Consider the following 12,874-nt stretch of genomic DNA (forward strand, 5'->3'; position numbering starts at 1 on the left):
ACTTCTCGAATCTTGCACTATAAATACATATATAAATCCTCAAATTATTGTCATCACCATATTTAGACAAACCCTTCAATTCCCAGTCACAAATTTGGTTGGTTATACATATTGTATGTGTCTCTCTTTCTAACTATTATAGAGCTTATTAGTATTAAAATGCCTCCGACAAGAAACCTCGTACTGGTCATATTCTTGGCCCTGTCGTTATTTTCTGCCTCATGCGACGGCGGCAGCCTCCTCCAGACTGAGACTTCGTGCCACCGCCGCCGCCACCACCACCGCCACCGCTGCCACCACCGGAAACACCACAAAGGTGGTCACAGACATCATAATCATTTGAAAGGCAGGAAACAGCCTCATCAGAAAGTGTTGAGTGTAGATGATTTTGGCGCCAAGGGTGATGGAACCACAGATGATTCCGAGGTATATATGTTGATGGTGTTTTGAGTGATTAGAAAAACTCGCAGTCACAGAAAGTACATAGTTTTGAGTAGTGATTGATATTTCTGTTGTCCAATATATATATATATATATATATATATATATATATATATAATGCTAGTTAGTTCTAATATTTTCTTGTTGGCTTTTTTTTTTTTCCAGGCGTTTTTGAGAGCTTGGAACAAGTTTTGTAACTCACGAGGATCCATGCTTGTGATCCCTAATAGGAGGACGTATATGCTCAGTCCAACACACTTTAGTGGCCCATGTTATCCAAATCTCAAACTTAGGGTGAGTTAAGGTTATCGAGTTATACCTAAACTAGTAATTTCAACCTCTTAAATTATTTATATGAGCATCATTGAATGGTTTACGAGGTAGTGGTTTTGGTCATTTTTTTCATGAAGTGACGATTCTGATAGTTTTGGTAATTACATGTTAGTGGAAATTTTAATAGTTTAGATTTTCAAATCTTTGTATATTTTTGTTCGCATATTGAATAAACTAATAAAGTTAGGTCGTATAGTAGTTAAGTTTTTATGAATTTTTTATTAATCATGCATATATATGTGCATGTATGCGTGCTGATTTGATTATATCTTCTTTATTTTTTGGATTTTGATTGACATCGTCTTTAGCTATATGGAACGATTAAAGCTTATGGGAATAAAAATGACTACAAGAATGACAGACACCGTTGGCTCAAGTTTAGTGACTTGAAAAATTTCATGGTTGATGGTGGAGGAGTCATAGATGGTAATGGCCAACAGTGGTGGAAAGAATCTTGCAAGGTCCAAAAAAGTGAGGTTGGTTAATCGTTCTTAACTTTTTCTTTTTTTATTAAATATAAATAATATTGAGAATAGAAATTTCATTGTCCTTAATGAAAATTTGTCAAAGCGAGAAATCATTCTACCCACATGGGGTGGAAAAAATATATCCCGAAATTTGAAGACAGGGGCTATTAAGGTGGATATCAAGGTGGGGAATATGATTCGGGGCCGGGAATTGAATATGCATGTATGCCCTTGTATATTCTCCACCCAGTGACCCTTCTAAGTAAAAGGTGTAAGAGTTTAGTGTTCTATATAATTATCTTGACTAAAAGTCATTGTATTGACCAATTGAATTTGTTTTGCAGATTTGCGATAGACCATTTGTAAGTTTTTTTTTCTCATTTTAAAAGTTAATTGATAATAATTGGATTCCAACCATCTAGATTGAAAATGGCTAACCAAATATATATGTTTTAATTTATTTTTTTTCAGGCAGTCACATTTCAAAATGGGACAAATATAAGTGTAAAGGACTTATTGTTCAAAAATTCGCCAAAAATGCACCTTGTTTTTTTAGAAAGTGAGAGCATTAGGGCTTCAAATATTGTTATACAAGCTCCCGGGGACAGCCCCAATACCGATGGAATTCACATATCACATACTACAGATGTCGAGATAACTAATTCCGTGATTGCAACAGGTAAATACAAATAAAAATGTCCTAACTTCTTATTTTAAGCTTTATTGGTTAATTGATTAGAAAGTATCCTTATGCATATTCCCTTCTCTTAACGTGAATAAAAGAGATACCAATGATAGAACTAACATTAAATGCACCGTACTCGGTACCACCATTAGATCTTCTAAACGCCATGGAATGCTTAGGTTACAATATTGTGTGCTTTGGAAGTTGTACTTTCCCGCCAATGTATCTGCGGTTAAAAAAAAAGGCATAACATGGCAAATTAAAGCACACGACATTTTAAATTTCCAAGATAAAAGTATTTCTCCATTTTTTAAAATATATGGAGTAAATTATAACTAGATTATGTTATCCGATCCAACCAATGAAGTTATATGCAAAATTTGATTACTATAAGTATTTTTAACCCGTTGAAGTTGATTTTATTAGGTGATGATTGTATTTCAATAGTGAACGAATCAAAGAATGTTAGAGTATCACGCATTGTATGCGGACCAGGACATGGGATCAGGTGAAAATTCTTGACTTATTAATTTTTTTTTCTACAAATTAAATTAATTATGAAGACAATTTTTTTAATGTTATTTTGCAGTATAGGAAGCTTAGGGAAAAATTATGATTTAGAGGAACACGTTACAAATATCATTGTGGACACAGTGGTGTTCAAAGGAACTACTAATGGAGTCAGAATAAAAACTTGGCAGGTCAGAATAAACTCTGCATCTATAGTGATACAAACAACCAAACAAATTTTATAATATTATAAGTTATAATGTGGTATGTTTTGTAAAATTGTATTTTGTACATTGTCAGAGATACATAAGGAGAAAGTATAACTTGCAAAGCACGAGATATAATTTTACAAAGCACACATCATTGTAACCCACAATGTTATAAATTTTTTTACTATATACCATGTGTGTGTGTATAAGGGTTCAGATGAGAACATGTTCCATGTAAAAAGTGAGAACTAGTCTGATTCATATATCTAGGTATATTAACTCTTGAGGGTTGCTAGAAGCCTGAAAAATAAGAGGAAGATGTGGAGTTCTTTTTATAAATATTGAAAACTTGAAAGTTTTCAATAATTATAAATATCACCCATTGATAAATCATGATAGACGGTTGAGATCAACTGATCAATCATCACCTTTTACAAGAGGATCATGTTCTTATTTGATCCTATAATAGGTTATTTTTGTTAATATGGATGACAATTTCTCCCCAATCCCCTCTCCCATAAGAACGGGGACTGGGGCCAAAATTCAGGGAATGGAGATACCCTTCCTACCGTGCCTCGCCCCGATTTATTTATTTATTTATTTATTTGTAGTATTGATGAAGTTAGGAAGAGTTGTTAAAGATTTAAGTACTAGATTAATATTTAAGTTTAGTAGTTTAAATTAAGAATTTAATATTAATTTTTTAACTTTAAATATTAAATGTCGTATTAAATGCATACCATGTCTTCACACATAAATTTTTATAAATCTACATGAATAGTTTAATTAATTTAATTTGTGGTTGAATCAATTAACTAATTTGCGAGTAGTTAGAAAATATAAATAAATTATGAAAAATACATTAAAACGTGGGAATTAATTGAAGGAAGAAAGTGGACATATCGATCCAGCCAAATTGTGTTTTTTCTCAGTACAACCCATTGAGTGTCGTGCAAGGTGGTTCACAACATTTTACAACATCTATCGAAGAAAACATCCTTAGAATTAATTATTCACATGCATAGCTTCAATGCCACCCTAATGAGATGAAGTTAATTTGTACTTTACTTTTATTCATTAATACAATAAATATTATTAGAATATTAATAACGAGGAACAAGTTATGGGAATATGGGTTCTTAGAGATATGTTACTTATTACACATATGATGTCACATCAATTTTACTAGTTTCACTAATATAAAACCTTCCACTACCTTTATAAAAGAGTCGCGTATGTTGGGGTCACAGAAAGCATTGAGCTTTCCGCAACCCTTGTTGTAGTGTTTCAACTTGTTGGTAACTTGCAAAATGTCTCAATTGCAAATTTTAATGTTTTTTTTTTCTTCCTTTTTTTGTTTGTAAAGGGAGGAAATGGATATGCAAGGAACATCTTGTTCGACAACATTGTAATGCATAACGTAACAAATCCCATAATTATAGACCAGTTCTACTGCGATAATCCTAAAGACAATTATGGCAACGTTCTGCCATGTCCCGAGAAGGTAAGAAAGATCAAAAGTAGAATTAACACGCATGTCTTTGAAAACATTCAAAGTTTCACGTGATGTTTTTATTTGGCGTTATTGGCCATCAACATCATATCATTTTTATAATTGAGGATTAAAACTGGTCGCACCATTAAAGACGTACGACCAATGTCTTTATATATACAAAGTTTCACGTGATGTTTTTATTTCGCGTTCGACAGGTGGAAGCGGTGGGAGTGAGCAACGTGGTATATAGAAACATTAGAGGAACAAGTGCAAGGGAGTTGGCCATAAGGTTTGAGTGCAGCAAAACGGTTCCATGCAAAGGGATTTTGCTGGAAAATGTGAACTTAATAGGTGAAGATAAAGGAGTTGTTAAAGCAGAATGTTCAAATGTTAAGTATGCAAATATAGGGCATGTTTTCCCTAGCTGTGGTGGTTAAGACTTCACAATATTCCAATTCTTTGCACATAACACACATTTATACATGTACTTCAAATGCCTAGTATATGTAATTGATTATAGATTATTTCCCATAGAAAAAAAATGTTTGTCTTTAAGTAATTTTGTATTCACAAATTCCCTTTTACAACTGTTTTATATTATAGAAGTTTACAATACTAAAAATACATAGTTTACGGTCAGGATCCACGAGGTGGACCGACTGGACCCTGGTTTATGGTATAATAACTCTAACAAAATGGGGCCATAGTACCATATTGGGCTAGAGAATCCGAGAGATTAAAGGCCCAAAACGTGGGGTAAAACGCCCGACTTATTTCAGATTTTCAGACTTCAGTATGCTTAATTTCACGAAATTATTTCTTCTTGGCGGATTAAAAGAAAGAGAAACCAATGATTAAGGAAGGTCAAGGGGAAGCAGAATTTGATGGACAAAAATCTTTAAGCGTTTATCATGAGCCTAAATGTCCTTCGAAAATGGGGTCCATACTGTTTTGCTCGCTGCTTTTTTGTCGGATGGCATGAGAGAAGGTATAATTGCTTGTTATTACCATTGTTTACACTTTTTGTTTACCTCGTATGATATGATTGTTTGTTTCTTCAATCTAGATAAACACCTTCAAGATTTTTTATTTTTTTTTTCCACCCGCAAAAGATTGAACTCTATTCTCTGATGTATGCTACATTCTGCTGCAAAATTGGGCTGTCTAAGTTGGTAAAAATGTGATCTTTACTGTAGGGGAGCTCTAGGGAATGGCTGTAAGAACTCAGTTGAAGTTCTCCTCAGTGGGCTCAAGTCTGAAAATGAAAATGAATTTATTGGGTGCCATGCTTGAAGTTGTTTTTTTGGGTGCCGAGGAAAACTACCAGCTACTACTAAATGTGTGCACTCGGGTAAACTCCAGACGACCACAAGTAAGTAAATCAGTCTATGTTGTTCATAATTGACCGTCTCGAACCAAGAAAACCTAATAGGTCATTTTACGGAGAGTTGAACTCGTAATCTTGTGGTTACTAACTTTGTTGGGTTGCCCCATGCTTGAAGTTGTTGAGTATAGTTTGAATCGAGTGAGATGTGAATTGGGGTTAGGCTTAGGCTGAGCCTGAGCTGAGATTGGATGTGACTATGACAACTGAGTTTTTCTTATGGTTAAAATTGGGTTGTATTCATATCATGCCTCCCTTTCAATGGGATAACTTCATTTTGTGTGGGGGAGTGTGCAGGCAAGGTACAATCAATGTTGTGGAGCTTATAGCACCAAGAATGAATTTTTGCTTTTTCTTTGGTGGTGGGGTGTGTTAATGATGAATGAATATGTGGATGGGGAGTAAAGGAAAGTTAAGTGTTGGTTATGGGCTTTTCTTTTACATTTCCCAATTCCCAGTATTCCATTTTTTTTTTCCCAGAAATATTAGAAATTTCACATCTTGTCATGTATGAGAGGGACATGGGACCATTTCTTGATAACATTGTATAGTTTATTAGACAGTTTGTATCATTGCGTTATACTAATCCCTTCTAAGGTGTCTGGTTAGAGTGCTACTGCGGATGATTTGCTCCCGAAGGAGGTAAATAGTGTGTGCTTGTGAGAGATGGGCTGTAGATTTGTTGATCCATGCTGGGCCTTTTACTAACACTAGAAGCTACATGTTTAACCAGACAATATAGATTGTCCATGACAAATGAGTATATAGCATCAAAAAGTAGTTTGGCTTTTGTTCGTTTAAAGTACACAGCCTTCACATCTCTCTTGTTCTTGTTTCCCCCACCATTCTTTATCCACCCCCAATACAAATAAGCAAAAATAGAAAGAAAAAAAAAATTCTTTGCTTGAAGAATGGGGGGAGAACCGGGAGATGATCAGGCATCTAACAGCGATGAAAAGAAACGAAGGTTTAAGAGAATTTGTGTTTTCTGTGGTAGTAGGACTGGTTATAGATCGTCGTTCAGTGATGCAACTCTTCAGCTTGGTAAAGAACTGGTAATATTTCCGGGAAGCACGTGACTGGGCTTTCCGGTTTCCACTTTCCTTTACTTTCATCCTTCTGTCTTTCCATGCATTCTGATGAGTGATGCGTTTCCAATCACAGGTTGAACGAAAGATTGACCTGGTTTACGGTGGAGGAAGCGTTGGCTTGATGGGTTTAGTCTCTAAAACCGTCTTTGATGGAGGGTGTCATGTTCTAGGGTATGCTTCATCGCTATATTTTTCTCCCTTTCTAATTGAAATTTCTTTATGAAACTTCACGAATTCAATTTTTCCTTTTTTCGTCGTTTTAACTAGAGTAATCCCTAAGGCCCTCTTGCCGCATGAGGTACTATTCCATCCATTCTTATCAAAGAACTTCAATAATATTTCGCCCTTGACATCAAACTAACCGGTTGCTTCTGATGTAAAACATCTACAGATATCTGGAGAAACCGTGGGAGATCTAAAAGTAGTGACAGACATGCACCAGAGAAAGTCAGAAATGGAGAGAAACGCTGATGCTTTCATCGCACTTCCTGGTAAACTTCCCATTAAACAACAGAAGGAATGAAAAGAACGAAACTTTTTGTCTTCCCTTCAAAAGTCGCTATCCACTCTCTAATTAAACGCAATGTTTAATGGCCATGAATTTCTTTAGGTGGTTATGGGACCATGGAGGAATTGCTCGAAGTGATAACCTGGTCTCAATTGGGAATCCATGAAAAGCCCGTACGTTTTCCTTCTCGTTCTCACACCACCACAACTCAACAACTCTACAACCCTTTATCTAAAACCTTTTTTTTTTTAGTACTACTGACTCTGTTACAATGCGGTATCTGTTCATAACTACTTTCTCAACCTACTGAAGCACAAAGAGTCAATATTGCCTATTTGCCTCCACTGAGGCTCTAACCCACCCCCTTCCATACGGGAGTGCAACCGGGTGCCAATATCTAAAACCATTTAATTTCCTATATCTATCCCTTTTTTTAAAATGTATGAACAGGTTGGGCTGTTAAACGTCGATGGCTACTATGATGGGCTGCTTGCATTGTTCGACAAGGGAGTGGAGGAAGGCTTCATCAACGATTCAGCAAGAAACATAGTGGTCTTAGGCGACACAGCCAAGGACTTAATCACGAAAATGGAGGTATTTTACATTAAAAACCGACATTATTATCATATAGCATAAGGAGGCTAGTTGAATTGGTTGCAAAATTATTGGAGAGATGACAAACCAGAGAGCAAGTAGAGAAGTGGGGAATAATTTTGTTGGCGCTTGGTTTGGTTGTACATTGCAGGAGTATGCGCCGGGTCACGACAGAGTTGCAACCAGACAAAGCTGGGAAGTGGACCAATTATTAGAGTCTACTTCAAGTGGGGAAAACCATGGTATCTTAGATGATGATCAAGATCAGCCTATATGATTATGGTTGTTGCTTATAATTATGTTGTGTTTTTTTTGTTGTTGTTGTAGTTGTTCCATTTTAATCAGAATGAAAGGGACTGGATAGCCTAGCCAGTCCTTGTCTCTCTACTGTTGGTTGATATACAAACACATGTGTGAAAACTTCACTCCCTCATCATCCCTTATTAGCATTTCTAAGTGGGAAAATTGCATCTTTGGTCCCTGAGCTTTAACCAAGTTCCGACTCAGTCCCTGAGTTATGACCGTATCCGAGTTTAGTCCCTCAGTTATGAACAAAGTGGCGCATTTGGTCCCTGGCCGTTAAAACTAACGGAAAAATTAAAAAATAATTAAAATTTGAGGGGTAAAATAGGAAATTCACATTTTATTCTTATTCTTATATCAAAATCACTTTTATAACATTATTTTTCACTTCTTAGCCTCTTATTTTCAATATTTTTCGATTCTAAAAGCATTTCAATAATTTTAGTATGACTTGTTAGTAGCCTGACTCTCGTATAACAAACTTAAAACCTAGTACAAACAAAGAAACACTTGATCATTGTGTTTAGGCATCTGAAAACACTATCCTAATAATTTTCGATTTTCTTTACTAAGCAACAAAGGTAATCAAACTAGAACTTTTGAGATACAAAACTCTGTTTTGTTAAAACCAGAGTAATGAAAGAGGAACCTAAGAATCAATTATAAAAATTTTAAAAACTTTTGTAACTTCAAAAAATGACAATTGACTAAACTATTGCATACAAAATATTTTTTACATACTAAAAATCTCAAGTTATTCTTTTGGTGAAATTCTCATAAAAGCAACCTGAGAAACTTGAAATTATTTTGTATCTCATAAGTTCTAGTTTGATACCTTTGTTGCTTAGTAAAGGAAACCAAAAATCATTAGGATAGTGTTTTCAGATTCTTAAAAACAATGATCAAGTGTTTCTTTGTTTGTACTAGGTCTTAAGTTTGTTATACAAGAGCTAGACTCCTAACAAGTCATACTAAAGTTATTGAAATGCTTTTAGAATTGAAAAATATTGAAAATAAGAGGCTAAGAAGTGAAAAATAATGTTATAAAAGTGATTTTGATATAAGAAGGATAATAAAATGTGAATTTCCTATTTTACCCTTCAAATTTTAACTATTTTTTAATTTTTCCGTTAGTTTTAACGGCCATGGACCAAATGCGCCACTTCGTTCATAACTGAGGGATTAAACTCGGATACGACCATAACTCATGGACTGAGTCGGAACTTGCTTAAAGCTTAGGGACCAAAGATGCAATTTTTCCTTTCTAAGTTGAATGATTATAGTTCCATTTTTTTTTTGGATGATGGGAAAACTCACATGCCGCATTCATTACTTGAAAGTATAGGCTTCTCCCATTTAGAGTCAAACGTAACAACTCGTTTGTTGGAGCTACACCAACAGCATGTAGGCCGCTCCTACTAGTGACTCTACTATCTTATCCAAGTTAAAGACCATAAGTGGTAATTTCCTTAGATGACTAAAAATTGTATCAACTCCAATCAACAATTAGTTAGCCATAATATTATTTAAGAAAAAAAAATTATTGTAAATTTGTGGAGATATTGTAAATGACCTAAGAATGTAGACCCGGGATCCATGAGCCCATAACCGAGAGGCTAAGAGAGGAATATCTCGAGCAGGACGCAAAGGCCCCGGGACGGCCTCTGAAACCAACTCTGGCCTCCGGACCGCTAGTCATATATGTCCAGGTGGTGGGACTTGACTTAGTCTCACGAGCCATGAATATCTCGAGCAGGACGCAAAGGCCCCCGAGCCGGCCTCCGAGCCTCTAGTTGTACCTGCCCAGGTGGTGAGACTTGACTTAGTCTCACGACCCCATCACATTTTTAGGAAGTTTGTTGGGTTTCATTATTCAAACTTATGATCACTCATTTAGAATGATAACCTGTATGTCATTACACTATATGGTAGTTGGACAGAAATATTTATAATACATTATAGCATTAATCCACGCATAATTTATGCAAACTTATTGATTCACATATACCCGAGACCCGTCAATTTGTTGTATCAATAAAAATTGTTAAATGGTATGAATCGTAATCCTACTATTTCTTATCCATAAGAGGGCCGGAATTTGAAATTTGTACGCACGGTTGCGTGGCTGTTGCGTTTATCGTTATTCAACGGAGGGGACAATTCATTGGTAGTTTGGCTTCATCTTCACGTTGCCTTCCAAATGGACCCCTAATTTCAATTCACATTCCCTCTTCCGTCACCGTCACCGTCTCCCCCACCACCCAAACTCTGATTGCACGGACGTCGCACCCCTTCTCGTCCCCTTGTTGAGATATCCCAATTTGCATTACCTACCAACCGACGCTACTATTTCACTTCTCTGTTCTTTTAGCTTGGAACATTTTTTTTTTCCGGGATAAAACAAGCAAGTTACCTAAAATGTAATAATGGCATACTTTTTTGAAGGTAAACATAACTATTACATTAATTATAACATAAAACGTTTACATCAATGATCAATGAAATGGTAAACCATTCCTTATAGTCAGACATAGAAACAACTTTTCTAACTATGCTATAGAAAACTTGAATCGCAGACTGTTTCATAACTATGAAGCTATGTTCCTTCAGGGAACTTAAAGCTTCATCAAAGATCTGGGTCTTCGTCATCATTCGTTTTTGCTCGCCCAGGATAAGATCAACACTTGTCAAAACCAAACTAAACGATTTATGCTAATGAAAAAATGAAAAGCTCGTGAAAGTAACGAGAGTAAAAATGCTCGTGAAACTAACGAGAGAAAAACACAATAATAGAGAAAATAAAGTGGGTAAAGTCAAAGTAGGGTTGGGAGTTCAAAACTACTAACACAAACCCCAATACATACCTACTATTATTTTATTCAAAGGGAAAGAAAACGGAAGAAGAAGATCTGTGGCGGTGGTCGGAGGCGGACGGAGTTACGACGGTGGTCGAGGCGGAAGAAGAGCGAGAACAAACATAAAAGGTAACCAAAACCGCCGGCTCAAAGCTCCATTAGAGCTCCGGCCAGAGGCCGGCAGTGGAAGTCAGAGTTGAGTAGCAGAGAAAGGCGTTTGATTTTAATAATGGCATACTTATATCGTCTTGTATTATATGATGGACAATGCATTGTTTGACAGCTCGTTCAAATTCTCAAGCTAAATTGAGAGTAAGTCTTGCTTATATCAAACCAGTTTATAGATGAATTTGTCCTTCTGTAATTGTGTTGAACGGAACATTACAACGACCAATTAGTTACTCTCAAACCAGTTTACAAAATGGAGCCGTATTTTAGACGTACATTTTTAGTATATTTCGTGAACTAAACAGTACTCGATATTTTTGTCCAATTGTTGGTCGGAATTTCCTTCCAAACAATTGGAAGGAAAATCACAAAATATAATATGTGAGTTTTCCATCAAACGTTGGATGTAGTCGGACGGAAATTCCCACGTTTTAAGAATGGTGAGTTTCTCTCTAGAATTTTCGTCCAATTTTTGTTAATTGGACGCTATTTCCGACCAAAAATCGTTGTTGGACAAAATTTTCGACAATGATTTTGAATTAATATCACTCTTGGTCCCACGACTTTTGAGTTTTATCAATTTTGGTGCGCAACTTTAAAATTTTCAAAATATTGGTGCATAACTTTGTTATTTTTATCAGTTTTGGTCATTCCTGTCAAATTGACAACAAAATGTTGCCGGATTTTATATTTTAAGGGCAAAATCATTATCCAAAAGAAAGATATTCAATATCTAAATAAAAGAAAAAATCATATTAAGAGAAAAGAAGGGTTTGTCAATCGATGATGCTATAAATCTCATAGATCTTTGTCTAGTTTTTGTTTGTATTCCCAATTATTTGCACCGATCAAACACCTATAAATATGATTTACAGTGATTTTGTTTAGATATTGGAGATGCTTCCTTGAGATGATGATTCTACCCTTAAAATATAAAACCTGGCAACATTTCATCGTCAATTTGACCGAAAGGATGAAAATTAATAAAAATAACAAAGTTAGACACTAAAATTGAAAAAATTTAAAGTTGTGCACCAAAATTGATAAAACTCATATTTATATATTACGTTTTTCGTTCAAAAAATGTTGGACGAAAAATATGAGATTTCCAGCAGTGAGTTGGCCCAATCAATTGGGTATTTATAATGGGCTCAGTCAAAACTGGGCCTTTTTTTTTTTACTCCGCTATAATAATAGAGCGGGAATAAAAATCGGTTCAGCGCCAAACCCGAATTGTTTCCCTCATCATCCATCTAAACGGTTCGGTTCATCTATATTTTCCCATCATCCACCCGACTCCGCCGCCGTAGAAAATCGGAGGAGCAAAAAACCCTAAAACCCTACCCCTTCTGCCCCCATCGAATCCCTATTTAATCACTCCTTCTTTCTTCAATTCATTTATGACTTCATTAGGGTTCCAATAGTCGCCAGATCTGAATTTCATTTAGCATTCCTTTGTTGTTTGTTCATTTTTGTTTTGAATGATTTTGGTCTCTGATGATATATTTAAGGCTTGTTTCTCAAAACATTCGCAGTGGCCGCCTAAGGCTTTCGCCTTTCGCCGGGCTTGAGAGCCGATGCTGCTTTCCTTGGATGTCTGAGACACTGAAATCTCTTGTTGTTTCTTTTTGTTGAGGATTTTAAGTTTATTTGTATTTTTTGGGGATTATTTTTGGGTTTTGAAATTTTTCAAACGCTGAATTTTTATTTTTTTTTGGTTTTATGGGTAAAGTCAGTGATGATAAATCCAAAGGCTTGTTTCTCAAAACATTCGTCTCTGATGATATATTTAAAGGCTTGTTTCTCAAAACATTCGCAGTGGCCGCCTAAG

General features: G+C 35.6%; 2 protein-coding genes, 1 long non-coding RNA gene and 1 other non-coding gene across 5 annotated transcripts; all 4 read left to right on the forward strand.

The window, feature by feature from the left end:
• LOC116017447 (polygalacturonase QRT2-like) lies at nucleotides 1-4,699 on the forward strand. Of its 2 annotated transcripts, XM_031258033.1 has the most exons (9): nucleotides 2-426; nucleotides 607-735; nucleotides 1,083-1,250; nucleotides 1,586-1,603; nucleotides 1,713-1,920; nucleotides 2,353-2,434; nucleotides 2,516-2,627; nucleotides 4,012-4,149; nucleotides 4,356-4,699. In XM_031258033.1, exons 1-9 carry the CDS (start codon nucleotides 160-162, stop codon nucleotides 4,575-4,577), a joined length of 1,344 nt encoding a protein of 447 aa, XP_031113893.1. In that variant the 5' UTR covers nucleotides 2-159; the 3' UTR covers nucleotides 4,578-4,699. The 2 variants fall into 2 exon arrangements, with proteins under 2 accessions (XP_031113894.1, XP_031113893.1); XM_031258034.1 differs by lacking the exon at nucleotides 1,586-1,603 and having other exon boundaries at nucleotides 1-426.
• Nucleotides 4,700-4,938: 239 nt separating this feature from the next.
• LOC116016963 lies at nucleotides 4,939-5,402 on the forward strand. The gene is made up of 2 exons (XR_004097824.1): nucleotides 4,939-5,128; nucleotides 5,337-5,402. It is a non-coding gene; the product is annotated as an uncharacterized LOC116016963 (long non-coding RNA).
• A 216-nt stretch (nucleotides 5,403-5,618) lies between these two features.
• LOC116016962 (probable cytokinin riboside 5'-monophosphate phosphoribohydrolase LOGL10) lies at nucleotides 5,619-8,153 on the forward strand. The gene is made up of 7 exons (XM_031257446.1): nucleotides 5,619-6,579; nucleotides 6,689-6,786; nucleotides 6,883-6,913; nucleotides 7,007-7,106; nucleotides 7,226-7,296; nucleotides 7,574-7,717; nucleotides 7,869-8,153. Exons 1-7 carry the CDS (start codon nucleotides 6,436-6,438, stop codon nucleotides 7,992-7,994), a joined length of 714 nt encoding a protein of 237 aa, XP_031113306.1. The 5' UTR covers nucleotides 5,619-6,435; the 3' UTR covers nucleotides 7,995-8,153.
• A 4,379-nt stretch (nucleotides 8,154-12,532) lies between these two features.
• On the forward strand, nucleotides 12,533-12,648 carry LOC116018019. The gene has a single exon (XR_004098054.1). It is a non-coding gene; the product is annotated as a small nucleolar RNA SNORD14 (small nucleolar RNA).
• Nucleotides 12,649-12,874: the final 226 nt, after the last annotated feature.

This window comes from Ipomoea triloba, chromosome 4 (genome assembly GCF_003576645.1).
Source record: "Ipomoea triloba cultivar NCNSP0323 chromosome 4, ASM357664v1".
Lineage (NCBI taxonomy): Eukaryota > Viridiplantae > Streptophyta > Magnoliopsida > Solanales > Convolvulaceae > Ipomoea > Ipomoea triloba.

What these genes read in the sequence shown, in the direction of transcription:
- LOC116017447 (XM_031258033.1), top strand. Translation starts at nt 160, where the DNA reads ATGCCTCCGACAAGAAACCTCGTACTGGTCATATTCTTGGCCCTGTCG. An exon ending in GAACCACAGATGATTCCGAG is followed by an intron (nt 427 to 606) that starts GTATATATGTTG and finishes TTTTTTTTCCAG; the next exon opens with GCGTTTTTGAGAGCTTGGAA. An exon ending in TTCTGCCATGTCCCGAGAAG is followed by an intron (nt 4,150 to 4,355) that starts GTAAGAAAGATC and finishes CGCGTTCGACAG; the next exon opens with GTGGAAGCGGTGGGAGTGAG.
- LOC116016962 (XM_031257446.1), top strand. Translation starts at nt 6,436, where the DNA reads ATGGGGGGAGAACCGGGAGATGATCAGGCATCTAACAGCGATGAAAAG. An exon ending in TGCTTTCATCGCACTTCCTG is followed by an intron (nt 7,107 to 7,225) that starts GTAAACTTCCCA and finishes GAATTTCTTTAG; the next exon opens with GTGGTTATGGGACCATGGAG. An exon ending in ACTTAATCACGAAAATGGAG is followed by an intron (nt 7,718 to 7,868) that starts GTATTTTACATT and finishes TGTACATTGCAG; the next exon opens with GAGTATGCGCCGGGTCACGA.